General features: G+C 65.4%; 2 protein-coding genes across 2 annotated transcripts in view; both read left to right on the forward strand.

Annotated features, from left to right (window-relative positions):
* ATXN10 (ataxin 10) overlaps nucleotides 1-12,181 on the forward strand; it is a 537,342-nt gene that overhangs the window by 386,844 nt on the left and 138,317 nt on the right. The gene's annotated exons all lie outside the window — the stretch shown is intronic.
* The window catches only part of LOC132695212 (uncharacterized), a 42,198-nt gene that overhangs the window by 26,862 nt on the left and 3,155 nt on the right, over nucleotides 1-12,181 (forward strand). Inside the window, exons 3-4 of the mRNA XM_060659453.2 lie at nucleotides 1,945-2,022; nucleotides 11,871-11,924. Coding sequence (XP_060515436.2) covers nucleotides 1,945-2,022; nucleotides 11,871-11,875 — 83 coding nt within the window. The 3' untranslated portion in view covers nucleotides 11,876-11,924. The remainder of the gene's footprint in view (nucleotides 1-1,944; nucleotides 2,023-11,870; nucleotides 11,925-12,181) is intronic.

The raw sequence follows: 12,181 nt of genomic DNA on the forward strand, positions 1-12,181 counted from the left end.
CTCTGAGTCACCTCCTCGAAGCAGACGGGATCAGGGAGGGCCAGGAGGGCCAAGCTGTTGGCACAGAGACTCTCCTGAGCCAGCTCTGACCGTCGGCACCTGCGGCGGTGGGGGTGACGGGTGCGCCCGGCCCCAGCTGCGAGCCGGCAGACTGGACGGCTCCTTTGCGGCCTCAGTTTACTCATCCCTAAGACTCAGGGTAGGCGTTCTTCCTGGTGGAGTGTTGGGGACACAAAGTAAATCCCAGAGCACGCGTGGCTTCAGTGAGAAAGCCCAGGGGATGGGACAAAAGTCTTTGCACACGGGACGCAGCCAAGAAGCACGGTGGGTTATACTTCACTCAAAGGCAGCAAACTCTCCAGGTGTTTGGGCCGTGCCGGGCTCTTTCCGTGCTGCAGCCCAGCAGGGTCCGGTCCCCTCCCTCCGTTATTTCCCGTTTACGTGTTCTGGTGCTGCGGGAGGGGAGACGGTGAATTGAGGCAGCGTGAGGACTCGTGGGCAGCCTCCGCCCCAAGCGGCCAGGGGCCTCGTCGGCAGCATCTCTGAGGCAGCCGGGGGGGGGGGGGTCTCCGGGCCCCAGGAGCTGGACCCCAGGCCTGCCGTGGCCACGGCCACAGGCTTCCGGTCAGATCCACAGCCTTGGGGAGACATCCATGTGGGGAGAGGTCTCCGTGATCTGAGCAGCTCTGTGTGGCGGTCCCGGGTCTGTTTGCACCCGCCCGTGGCAGGGGCTGCATGGGGCTGGCTGGGGTTCCAGACTGGCTGTTTCCCCCGAGGCTCTCTGTCCATGCCTTCTGCAGTGTTCCGGAACGGCACCTCCAAACCCACATTCCGCCTGGGACAGCCACTGCCAGTCCTGAGGGCTCATGGGAGTGGCCACACCGTTGCAGGGGACTGGGCCCCAGTATCCAGATCCAACCTCCTGGGGCCCGGCCCCACCTGGCCCTCACTGCCGTGTGGTCTCGGGGAAGCCGTGGCCTCTCCCTGGGGTTCTGTTGCAAAAGGGGCATCCAGACCTCTTGTGCGTCCCCCTCGGCACCAACAGAAGCGGAAGAGGGAGCCTCTTTTTCTGGCCAAGAAGGGGGCGGGGCGGGGCGTCTGGCTTGGGAACAGACACAACCCACCACTTGCAAAGATGAAGCCTGTGCACGCAGCCCCCACTGGTCACGCCGGCAGAGAGGGAATGAAGGTGCTTCACGTTCTATTTGCTTCTGTCCTGCCACATACATAAGTAGGCGTGGAACTACCAAAGGTGTGTACGTTTACGTTGAAGCTTCGAGCAACACAGACAATGCAGAAGAACAAAAACAAACGGCCGAAGAAATTAGGGCAGAGGGAAAATCGAAGTTAGGCCTAGCAGAAGCCAAGTCCTGTAGAAGTCTGCCGGTTGCCGGTGGGGACCTGTAAATTCAGCTCTGAACTTCTGGCGTCCCAAGCAAGGAGGAAAAGACTATCCCTTGCAGGAAGTGACGTTCAGAGAGCGCTTTCTGCACCAGTGATCCCAAGAGAGCTGCGGGGTGACGCTCCAGGATGCCCCAAAGCCAGGACGAGGGCGGGGGGAGAGGAGGGCCCTCCCTCACGCTCGGCACGGTCGTCCCCTCATCCTCGCCAGCACCTCACGCGCTCTGTCACTTGACTGTCCCCAACCCGAAAAGCCTAGTTTGAGACGGAGGCAGTGAGGGGCCCCGGCCAAGCCATCAGGCCTCGCCGAGGCTGATGGCGAACGTACGTCTCTGGCCCCCGAGTCTGCACGTTTGCGGCCCAGAGACGGACGACCCCGGAAAATCGGGGTGTTCCGTTCCCAGTGTTTGGGGCACACGGTCACAGCTGGGGCCCTTGAGGTGACCTCACAGGCTCTCCGGGCAGGGTGGGTCGGGGCAAGGGCACCGCATGTATCCTGGGGGGCTCTTTTCCGAGACTCACATAGCATCTCTCTCCTTCCAGGACTCACCCCTGCGTCCTGTCACCTTGTTCTGCAAGTGACCCCTGACGTTCAGACGACTGGCCGTGCACCACCCTCAGGTCAGTGCAGCACCTTGGACATTGAAAGTCAGGGCTCCCCCGCCCCCCAGGTACCGCCCGGGGCCGGGCACGTCTGGAGCAGGACACGCGCACGCACGTAACACGCGTGGAGGCTAGTGGAGGACAGAGGAGCGGGCTGGCGGTACTCACGTTTTTGCACGCTCAGCTGGGCCTGCTCCAGCGTCGGCCCTGACCTGCCACCAGCCTCTCTCCGTAGCCGAGGGACCGAGGTCCGCCAGAAGCCAGGGGCTTGCCCTGGTCTCTTGCCCCGGGAAGCTGGACTCAGGCCCATCTCTCTGGCTCCCTTCTGCACAGAAGCCGAGGGAAGCTCCTTCTGCAAGGCGCCATCTGTCTCGGGGGTCCGTGGTGGGAGGGCCCGGGGCCAGCTGCTGGGGACTGTTGGAAGTGTCTGTGGAGTGGGCAGAGCTCAGGGGCTCAGCAGGTGAGGGGGCCCCGGCCTGCCACTCCCTATCCTGGCGGCCTCGTGGCCCTGGCGGAGGCCTGTCGTGCCCAGAGGCCCCCTGCCCACGCCCCGCGCCCCCCCTGAGAGCCGGCCCGCGGTGCAGGCCGCAGGGCCCACTCGGCTGCTTCCAGCCTCCTGGGGAGTCAGTGGGGCCATGTGGGCCAGACAGGCGTCCCCTCCCCTCCCCCGCTGTTGCCATGGCCAGGGGCAGGCCTGCCTCCCGGGTCTGGGTGGAGAGGACCCCAGGCTGTTGTGTCTGGGCTCAGGACCCCTCTGCCATCTGGGCCTCGTGTGTTTATAGGTCCAGCTTGCCCGCAAGACTCTGCAGACGCGGCCCCCGGGGCTTTTGTGTCTGCACGCAGAGCGGGCGCCAGCCGGTGCCCGAGATGGGGGGTGGAATGTGGGTGGGGAGAGGGGGAGGCCCCCAGAGGACGTGGGACAGAGGGAAAGGGGGACATGGGGGGGTTACCAGAGGAAGGGGAAGGACAGAGTGGAGGCAGAGAGAAAGCAGGGCAGGGCACAGGAAGAGAGGAGCCACGGAGCAGAGCGACAGGAAGCTGGGGGGGGGGGTGGCCTGGGGGTGCAGCTGGTCCCAGATGTCCCCAGGGCCTCCTGGGCTGTGCCCAAGGCCATCTAGTCCAGGTGCTTTCCCGGGCGCACGCTGCGAAATCCCCCAATGCCCGCTGGCTGCAGGTAGCCTCCAGGCTCCAAATGAAACCCAGGCCCCCGGAGGTTCGTTCCTCATACAGACGCGGGCACCAGACTCGGGTCCTGAGTCCCCAAGCCCTGACAGACGCAAGCAGGAGGCCGCAAGGGTGTGTCCCCAGGACCGTGGGCGGAGGTCGAAGGAGGCAGGGCCGGCCCGCCTGGGAGGCCAGAAGGGCTCTTGGACCAGGACGATGGGGTCCGTACACAGTAGCCGAGGCCCAGGTGACGTGGGGAGGGTTGTGGGCGGAGAAGGACAGGCCTGGAGGAGCGGGCTCTCCCGGGGCAGGACCTGTACCACCCCCCCATACTGTGCAGGGGACAGAAGACCGGGCCAATGCATACAGTAGGTGCTTGCTCTGTGCTCATCCAGAGCCTGAGTGGTCACCAGGATGACTGTACAGCCCGGCCACTCACTGCAGGGGTGAGAACATGCCCCGGGCCAGAGGGGAGGGTGCCCCTCCCGTGTGCACTCACGCCCTCCTGTAGCCCCAGCATCACCAGCAAGGTGGGGTTCATCATCTCCATTCTGTCCAGCTAGAAACGGAGGCCGGGGGCTGCGAATAGCCCAGCTCTGGCCTCACCTGTGGCCCTGGGGGGTTGTTGGGATGATGGAGCCCCTTCAGGACGCTGGGCTGGGGGCACCAAAGGTTTATGGGGGGACGGTGACTTGGTGAGTGGGCTTTTTCTGAACTGACCCAGTACTGTTCTCCTTGAGGTCTGCCCAGACTTGGCCCCGAATGGGGAGAGGTCTGGGCACGGGAGGCTCCCTCCGTCTCTAGTCCCTTCCCCTGCACTGAGCCCCTAGTGTCTCCCCCACGCCCGGTGAGGACAGGAGCCACGCGCCTCTGCTCGGCACCCAGTGGTGGCCTGCTCTCTGAAGGGACGTGGCCCTGCCCTCCCCAGCACCCCGGCTGCCTGTGGGTGGACAGGCTGCCGTGTTCTTCCGAAGCTGACACAGACGGGGGTTCACGGAAAAGTGAGGCCCGGGGTCACCGGCCCGACACCCCACGGCAGAGCCACGCCGAGGAGCCGTATCTGCCTGCTCTGGGGCTGACCCGAGTCTGGTGCCCACGGCCGAGGAGAAGCAGGAATTTGTTCTGACGCTAAACGTCCAGCCAGCCTTGATTTACTCAGAAGTTAAGGCCTTAAAAAATACCTTGCGTCTGACCTTTTGGTCCCAGTGCAAGTACAAAATGCAGAATGACGGGCTTCATCCGGTGCTTCTTACTGGTTCTGAGCAGCAGCGCGCTGGCCGGGAATGGTTAACCTTGAGACGTGAGGAGAGAAGGAAGCAGCAAACGCTTTGCTGCTCTCCGAGCTCCACCGGACAAAGCGACTTGCGATTCAGTTCCTGTTCTGGTGCCAGGCCCTGAGCTGGGCGCCCCTCCCCCCAGTGCCGTCGCTGGTGCCGTCGGCCCTGCTGGGCGGTTGTCTCGGTGCCACTTCCCCGGGGGGGAGGGGACAGAGGCTCAGGGAGGTCAAGGGGCCAGCCCCAGACCGCAAGGCCGCCCAGCAGCAGAGCAGGGGCCTGGCCCCAACCTGCTGAGAAGCACGTCTGTCTGGGTTCCAGGAGCGCGTGGCCTCCCTGAAGCGTCGGGGTCCCCCTGAGCTGTCGGGCTGCTGGATCCTAAGAGGCAGCCTCCCCGGGGGGCGGGCGGGGGGCCGGGGCCGGGGCCTCCAGCTCAGGCCCTCACCGGAGTGGGGCCCAGTGTGGGCTGGGGGGTGTCGAAAGAGACTTTCCGATAGAGTGCAACCCAAGGTGCCATTTTCCCCCAGGTCTGGGCTTGGCTGGACGCTTGGCCTCGGACCCCCCCTGGTTGGAGGCCTTATTCCCCAGATACTACGGTGCTAGAAGGCCAGCTGGTCGGCTCTGGTGGGAAAAGAGAGGCTTCCGCTCTTCAGCAGCCCGATTGCTCTCCCTGTTCCGGCGTGCTTGGGTCCGAGCTTCTCTTCTCCAGCACCACCAACGCTCACCTAGCCTGGCGGCCTTGGAGAATCGGGGACGCCACAACACCCTGCCACCTTGAGGAAGAGAAGGCAAACATCTCAGAAGTGGGGCTTCCTAGGGTCCCCCAAGTACAGAGGAGTCTGGTCCTTCTTAGCAGCTGTGTGACCAGGGCTCCGTAAGTGGAGATGTCCGTGGGTTTCCGCTCCCCAGTGCCGTAGGCACAGGATGCCTGTCTTTGGCTGTGTGAGCGTGGGGAAGGGCCTTAGCCTCTCTGTGCCGGTCCCTTCTCGGCAGATCAGGCTGTAACGGGGACTGACTGAGGCCCTCAGCGGGATGGACGCAGGTCAGTGCCTGGCATGTCACACGTGCTGGGGGTTTGCGTTGGCCACGTGTCCGATGGGGAGCACGTGCCCGGGAAGGGGGACACGCGTTTGCAGTCGTATTGGGGAAATGGGGGTCAGACCTGGGCTGTGAGGCTGTCTCATCCCCGTGGGGCAGCTCCCATGGAGAATCTGCTCCCGGGAGTGGTCCTCAGTGAGGACAGTGCTTTGTTCACACCCGGCGTGTGTAATCAGGACAGCCGTGGTTACGCAGGTGATGGGGACCGTGGCCCCTGCCCTCCATGCCGTGCCGTGGCCTATGGTAGCAGCCACCCTGTAGGAAAGGTGTGGGGCTGCCTTCCCAATCCCACTGTCTTGTTCCTTTATAAAAAAAAAAAAAATGTTTATTTAATTTTTGAGAGAGAGAGTGCGAGTGGGCGAGGGGCAGAGAGCGAGGGAGACCCAGAACCTGAAGAGGCTCCAGGCTCTGAGCTGTCGGCACAGAGCCCAACGCGGGGGCTCGAACCCCCAAGTCACGAGATCACGACCTGAGCCGAAGTTGGACATTTAACTAACTGAGCCCCCAAGGCGCCCTTCACTGTCTAATTTCTTGACACAGGCCCTGCCCCTGGCTCTGGATCAGCCTGTCCCCGTCAGAGCACAAGGCCCCAGCTGTGTGAGTGAGGACCTTCTCCCGGGACCTTTGGCCTCAGTCTGCCCATCTGTAAAGTGGGATTGGTCTGGGCCCAGGCTTTCACTCTGCACAGGCAGGGAGGGGTGACCTGTGCCTGGGCCCAGGGCCCCCGGAGCACTCCTGCGTGTATCTGCCTTCCATCTGGGGTTCTGAGCAAGACGTGGCAAAGGTGTGGAGACCACAGGCAGCACAGAGTCAGAAAGACGTGGGCCCTTGGTGTGTACCCACCGCCCGTCGGGCGGTGCGGCAGAGGGGGCTTCCTGTCCAGCGGGTGTTTGATGGGGCAGCGCCTCTCGCCCACAGGACGTGGGCAGGGGCTCCCCAGAGGGGACACGAACAGGAGGTGGGCCGTCACCGGACGGAGGCAGAACAGGAGCCTCGAGGTTCGGGACGTGGCTCGGGGTCCCGTCGGGCAGGGCCCTGGGTGCTGTGGGAGGTCGGGGAGGGGCTGGGGCCGGTCTCCCCGGTGTCCCCGCCCCCGGCGCTGCCCTGGCACGGCCGGTCCTGCCAGCTGTCCCTGCGCCTGCCAGCAATGGGCAGGAAGAAGCCGGCAGCCTGGACCCCGGGGTGGGATGTGCTGGGATGTCCCCGGAATGCGGGCCAGCCCCTCCGGCCATCTGGTCAGAGGCCACCCCGCCACCAGGCAAATGAAGACCACCCTTCGAGGGTCTGGGGCAAAGGAGGATTTTCCTGTGGAAGGAGGCCATGAGCCTGCACTCTCGCCTGCCTCCCCGCATCGCCGCCCCGAGCCGGGCCATCTCCTCCGTAAGGCGGGAGAGCGTCAGTGCCACCGCCCTGGGCAAGAGCTTCTTCCCAGACCACCAGGAGCCCCTCGAGAGGGTAAGCTCAGGGTGGCGGGAGCTTGGGCAGGAGGAAGCTTCCAGAGAAGGCACTGCCTGCCCCCCCCCAACTTTTTCTGGCCAGGTCCCCCTGGGCCTCCACGCAGGACAGGCGGCCGCACTTCCAGAGTGGACATTACCCCTCCCTGCCGCTGCGGGGCTGGTCCCTGCCCCGGGCTATTGGCTGCCTTTGTCTTTCTGGGGCTCCACAAAATGGCCGCCGCAGCCCTCCGCCATTTTGTGTCTGAGGCAGGCGGGCGGGTGGCCGGCGGGGGAGGAGGGAGGGAGACCACCGCCCGCCCGCCTGCCCCGAGTGGCCTGGACGGAGCCCAGCAGCAGCCCCCGCCCCAGCCCGGCCTTGGCCGCGGCTGCCCTGGGCTTGGCACCAGCCAGAGTCTTGGCAAGGCCGTCCGGGAACCCCGGCCCTTCACCCAGCCTGCCGGCCCCCTCGCCACCCCCCAGCCTCCCCTGACGAGCAGACGGAGATGCTGTAGACCAGAGCCCAGAAGAGCTGTAATTAAAGCCATGCTCCTGGAGGGAGTCCTGGCAGCCACGGGGCCGGCACGGACAGTTCTAGAAATGACGCTCGCCCGAGTGGGTGGGGATGGGCTCCCCGGACCCGCCGTGACCAGGGCCCCGTCTGTTTCAGGCCACACTGGGGAGACCAGCGGCCCCCTCAGTCCTGCACCAGCCACCCTGCCCCCTTACCTGCCTGAGGAGCCTCCGGGCTCCCTGGCTGGGCCTCGTGCTGGGCCCGGGGCTCATGGAGGTCGGTCAGGTTTCTGGTCTGGACGCAGCTACTGCCCGTCCTCAGGAAGCAGGGACGGGGGGCTTCCTGGAGGAGGTGAGCTCTGCAGCCGGGCTTCCCGTGGGGCTGGGGCCAGCCGAGAATCTTCGGTGCACCAGGCTGGGGGTGAGCCCGTTCCAGCCCAGCCCGCTGCCCTACGCAGTCCTGTCTTCCGCGGGACCCACATCCCCTGAACCTCGGCTCCCCTGAAGGGCATTTTCCGGAGCTGGGAGCAACCAGGCGTCTCCCTCCTCGTCAGAGAGCCTCCGGCCTCCTCCTGTGCCTCCTGCTCTCATTCTGAACACAGCGTTCGCAAGCTTGCCCCTGTGACAGCACCCAGTGGGTCGGAGGGAGCGCCCTACAGAGGGGAGTCGGTCGGGCAGGAAGTGGGCGCACGGCATCCGGGCAGGCTTGGCTGCGGGGCCTGGGAGCAATATCAGGGAGACGCGGTTGTCCCTGGGCCCGTTCACTGGAGGGACAGGGACTCCACCGGCCTCGGCAGGTGCAAGGGAGCCGCCGGCCTGCCGGGCGTCGATGCCCACCCGTGGTACCCAGCCGTGAGGCCGTCAGAGGGCAGTGGACCTCCTAGACGAGGTTCGTAGAAACGTCCTCGTAGAGGAGGGAATGGCATTTGAGGAGAGCAGGCGCCTTTTAAAGGGGCTGGTGCGGATTCTCAGGCAGCATGCGGGATAACGCGGGCACCGTGGGGGCAAGCCCCGGCCTGTGTTCCCTGCATCGCCGAGGGTCAGTTCCGCGCCGTCGAGGGGTAGAAAGCAGGCGTGCAGCAGGGCAGGGCCCCGGGAGCTGCGAGACGGCTTCCCCAGACACCTGTGGCCCAGCCAAGCCCTTCAGGCTGCGAAGGCCGCTGGACGCTGCCCCAGGCCCTTCCCAGACGCTCTCTCTCCTTGCGGTTCCCAGAGAGAACATTCCATCACCACGAAGTGAGGTTTACTCACGCCCCGGCTCCCTCTGGGGAAGGCCTGCCGGACGGGATGGTGGCCACACGCCAGGCCAGGCGCAGAGCCTCCTGGAGTTGCCGGGAGCCCCACGGCGGAACGACCGACCGTCTCGGAGGGGGCGGCCGCCAGGTGTGGCTGCTGCGGGGCGGGGTTTCGTGCTGGGTGTTTTTAATGGTATGGGTGCGTCCGGTCCCCTCCCTTACCCCTGCTCCTCGCCTTGTGACCCAGACTGTGGCCCGAACTGAGAACATTTCAAGTCCGCGTGCGCCTTTGAGGCTGACGCTGTTGCCTCTGACACCCGACGGAGACACGCTCGGGATCAGAGAGGGCTCTGCGTTCGTGCTTTTCCCTTTGGAGTTTGAGCGAACCCTGGACAGAACAGCCTCCCCCGCCGACGCCTTCTCCCCGGGCACAGAGGCACCTTGCCCTTCCTTCTGACAGCCGCCGGCATCCGGGTCCCACTTTACAGGGCGGGCGGCTGAGGCCGGAGGTACCAACTTGCCCACGGCTCGCCGCCAGAGCAGGGGGCCCGGACCGTGACCCGGTGGACCTCCGAGCCAGCTGTCCCCTCCTCCCACCTGTCCACGGCCCCCGTGGATACAAGTGTGTCTGCAGAGCTGGCCAGCCTCCCTGGGCAGCGCCAGCCCCAGCCCCCCGGCTTCCCAAGTGGTACTTTCTGGGACCTCCGAACTCAGGCAAATGTGGCAGTGACAGTTTGGCCTCCTCTGTATGCCTGGCCCGCCTCTAGGCTCAGGACATCGCGGCAGGCCCGGCCCCTGCCCTGGGGAGCACTCATTTCCCCAGGCCTGGCCACCTTCACCACGCCAGCTCGGAGGCCTCTGGGGACAGGAAAGCAAGGAACTGGAGCGGGACAGTCTTCTGAGGCGACAGCCGTGGGGGAAGCTGGACAGGGAAGGTGCCAACGAGAGAACGCTTTGGGGCCCTGAGACAGAAGGAGGGCTGGGGCCGGGGCTCCGTCTGGAGGCGTCACCCACCTGTGTGGCCTTTGCGGCCCAGAGGTAATCGGGGCCGTGGAAAGAGCCTGGGGCCAGAGAAATTTGGATTCCAGCTCTGGTTTTGCTGCCCCACCCCCCCAGACAGGCTTTTGGGGGCCGTGAGGCCACCGGGCCTCGTACTCCCTGAGTGGAGGAGTCAGTAACCAGGGTCTGTTCTGTCTTTAGGTTGGAGGTTTTTACGTCATGGGTATTTTCGCGTTCATGTTAAGAATTTTACTTCAAAATAATTTGTCCTCGTCGCTGAGTTTCGGCGCCCCATAAATTGTGTGCCAGAGGTGAGGGTCTGGCTGGCTCCCCGCTTCCTGGCCACACCAGGCCCACAGTGGGCACACGGCCCCTGCCCGCGTCGGTCAGACTGCCTGGTACGCGTGTCTCCTGAACTTTATGGGCCGTGTTTGCAGGGACAGACCCACGCCCCCCCCCCCCCCCCCGCCACTGCCCGGGCCCCCGGATGCCACCCCCACATCTTTTTTCCCAGACTCCATTGTTGGCACGGCTTGCCGAGCAGAAACACTGGCCGCTTTATGGGGAGAAACCTAATCGGGGCGGCAGTGGCGGGGGGCAGCCACGGGGGGGCTCCCGGCTCTCAGTGGCCCCGAGCCAAGCCCGAGGTGACTGCGGGGTGACACCGTCTGTCTGCCTCCCTTGCTCCAGACATCCGCCCAGCCCTGAAAGGGCCACCTGCCCGCCGAGGCCTCCCACACACCTGTCCCTGGCCGGCCCGGCCCCTCCCACCGGGGCCCGCCCAGCACCCTGCCCACAAGCGGACACCGAGGGGGACTGGGACGGGGCCGCTGCCCACCGCTCTCCCCCGCAGCCCTGCTCAGGGAGCCCCGTTCACAGTGCGCTCCTGCCCCTGCCGCCGGCCCTCCTCCAGGCCGACGGGGAAGGGTCTCTTTGGTCTGTCTCGGGATTCCTCCCCAGGCCGAGGGTGCTGGTGATTCGTGGGACTTGTCGGGCAGGTGGACCCGGCCAATCTTCCCCTCCAGCTCAGACTCCCCGAGTTGGGGCCTTTTCCCCGCTAGCTCAGAAATGTCTCCGCACATGGGTCACCGACCCAGAAATGTAAACCCTGCCCCTGACCCAAAAAACCCCCTCTCCGGAGCTGTTGGCTAAAGAAAGCCGCGTTTTGGGTGAGCTCTGTTTTGGTAAGGGCAGAGCCAGAGTGGGGACCCTGCTGGGGGTCATGATACCTGCTTCCTGGTCACCTAGAGAAATTTGAAGCAGGCTGTTGAGTATGCAGGAAACACGCCCCAGGCCCCTGGGGAGAGTGGATTCCCGCCTCCTCCGTGGGCACCGCTCCCACCCACAGCACCACCTGCCGCAGGGCCGGGTCTCGCAGACGTGAGCACAGCTGGTCCCAGAGCTGGGATTCCCCTTGGGGGCCTCCCGAGGCTTCCGGGTGGGCAGTGAGAGAGGCCCATGGTATGGGAGATGGGGCCCTCGTGGGCAAGGAGCTGGGACAACCGGGGCTGTCGTCCCCGGCAGAGAACAAGCAAGGACAGAGACAGATGGGCCGGCGGCTCAGAGGAGGCCTGCCCTGGGCATTTTTCTTTTCCTTGGAGGACGTGTCTTGTTGGCTTCCCCGCCCCCACCCCCCCTTTACGCCAGTCCCGAACAGTAGCCTGGCCAGAATGGGCCAGAACCAGAGGGGACTGTGATCCTTCGAGCAAGTCCTGGCTGAGGCCTCAGGCCGGGTCCTGGGAGCCCTTTCCTCGAGGTTCTGCTCTTGGGAGGACCCCAGGCCTTGCTTGCCTCAGGGGCAGGAGCCCCCGCCTGCCTAGAGCTCTGGAAAGCGGGGACCTCAGCTCCTCCCTCTTGGGTCCTCCCAACTCCAGGCCCCAGAACATCCGTGCCAGCTTGGCGTGGGAACGTCGGTGGTCTTGACCATTCAGGGACAAGCCCGGGTCTCGGTCCTCTCTGACGCAGAGTCGTCCGGCTCACGGCGACCACGGAGGCCGTTGTCTCCAGGCCCTTGCGGGGAGCATGTCCCTGGCACTGGAGTGCGGGATGTGAGGGTTGGTAGGGTGTCCCCGGGCAGGAGGCACAGAGCGGCCGCGGGCGTGTTTCTCCCACGCCTGATTCTTGTTACTTTTTCTCTAAATCCCCAACAGGTTGAGAAGCGGTGTCAGGAAGGGGGCTTCTGTCCACGGTCGGCCTTCCTCGAGGTGAGTGGGTGTCAGGGCGGGGCCTCTGGGCCCAGGCGGTCTCCACCCTGCGAGGGCGCCCCCGCCACCCGCCCCGCTCTGCCCGGCCCAGCCTGAGCCCGCGGGAGGCCTCGCCGGGTCATCCTACGGGAAACAGGCCGGTGAGTCTGTGGCCCCAGCCTCAGACTGGGGCTGGCGTGGGTGCACGCCCAGTGACTTATGCGACGGCACGGGTGACCCCCGGCCGCACCGCCCACCTCTGCCGCCGTCCTTGCTCT

This window comes from Panthera onca, chromosome B4 (genome assembly GCF_046562875.1).
Source record: "Panthera onca isolate mPanOnc1 chromosome B4, mPanOnc1 haplotype 2, whole genome shotgun sequence".
Taxonomy (NCBI): domain Eukaryota; kingdom Metazoa; phylum Chordata; class Mammalia; order Carnivora; family Felidae; genus Panthera; species Panthera onca.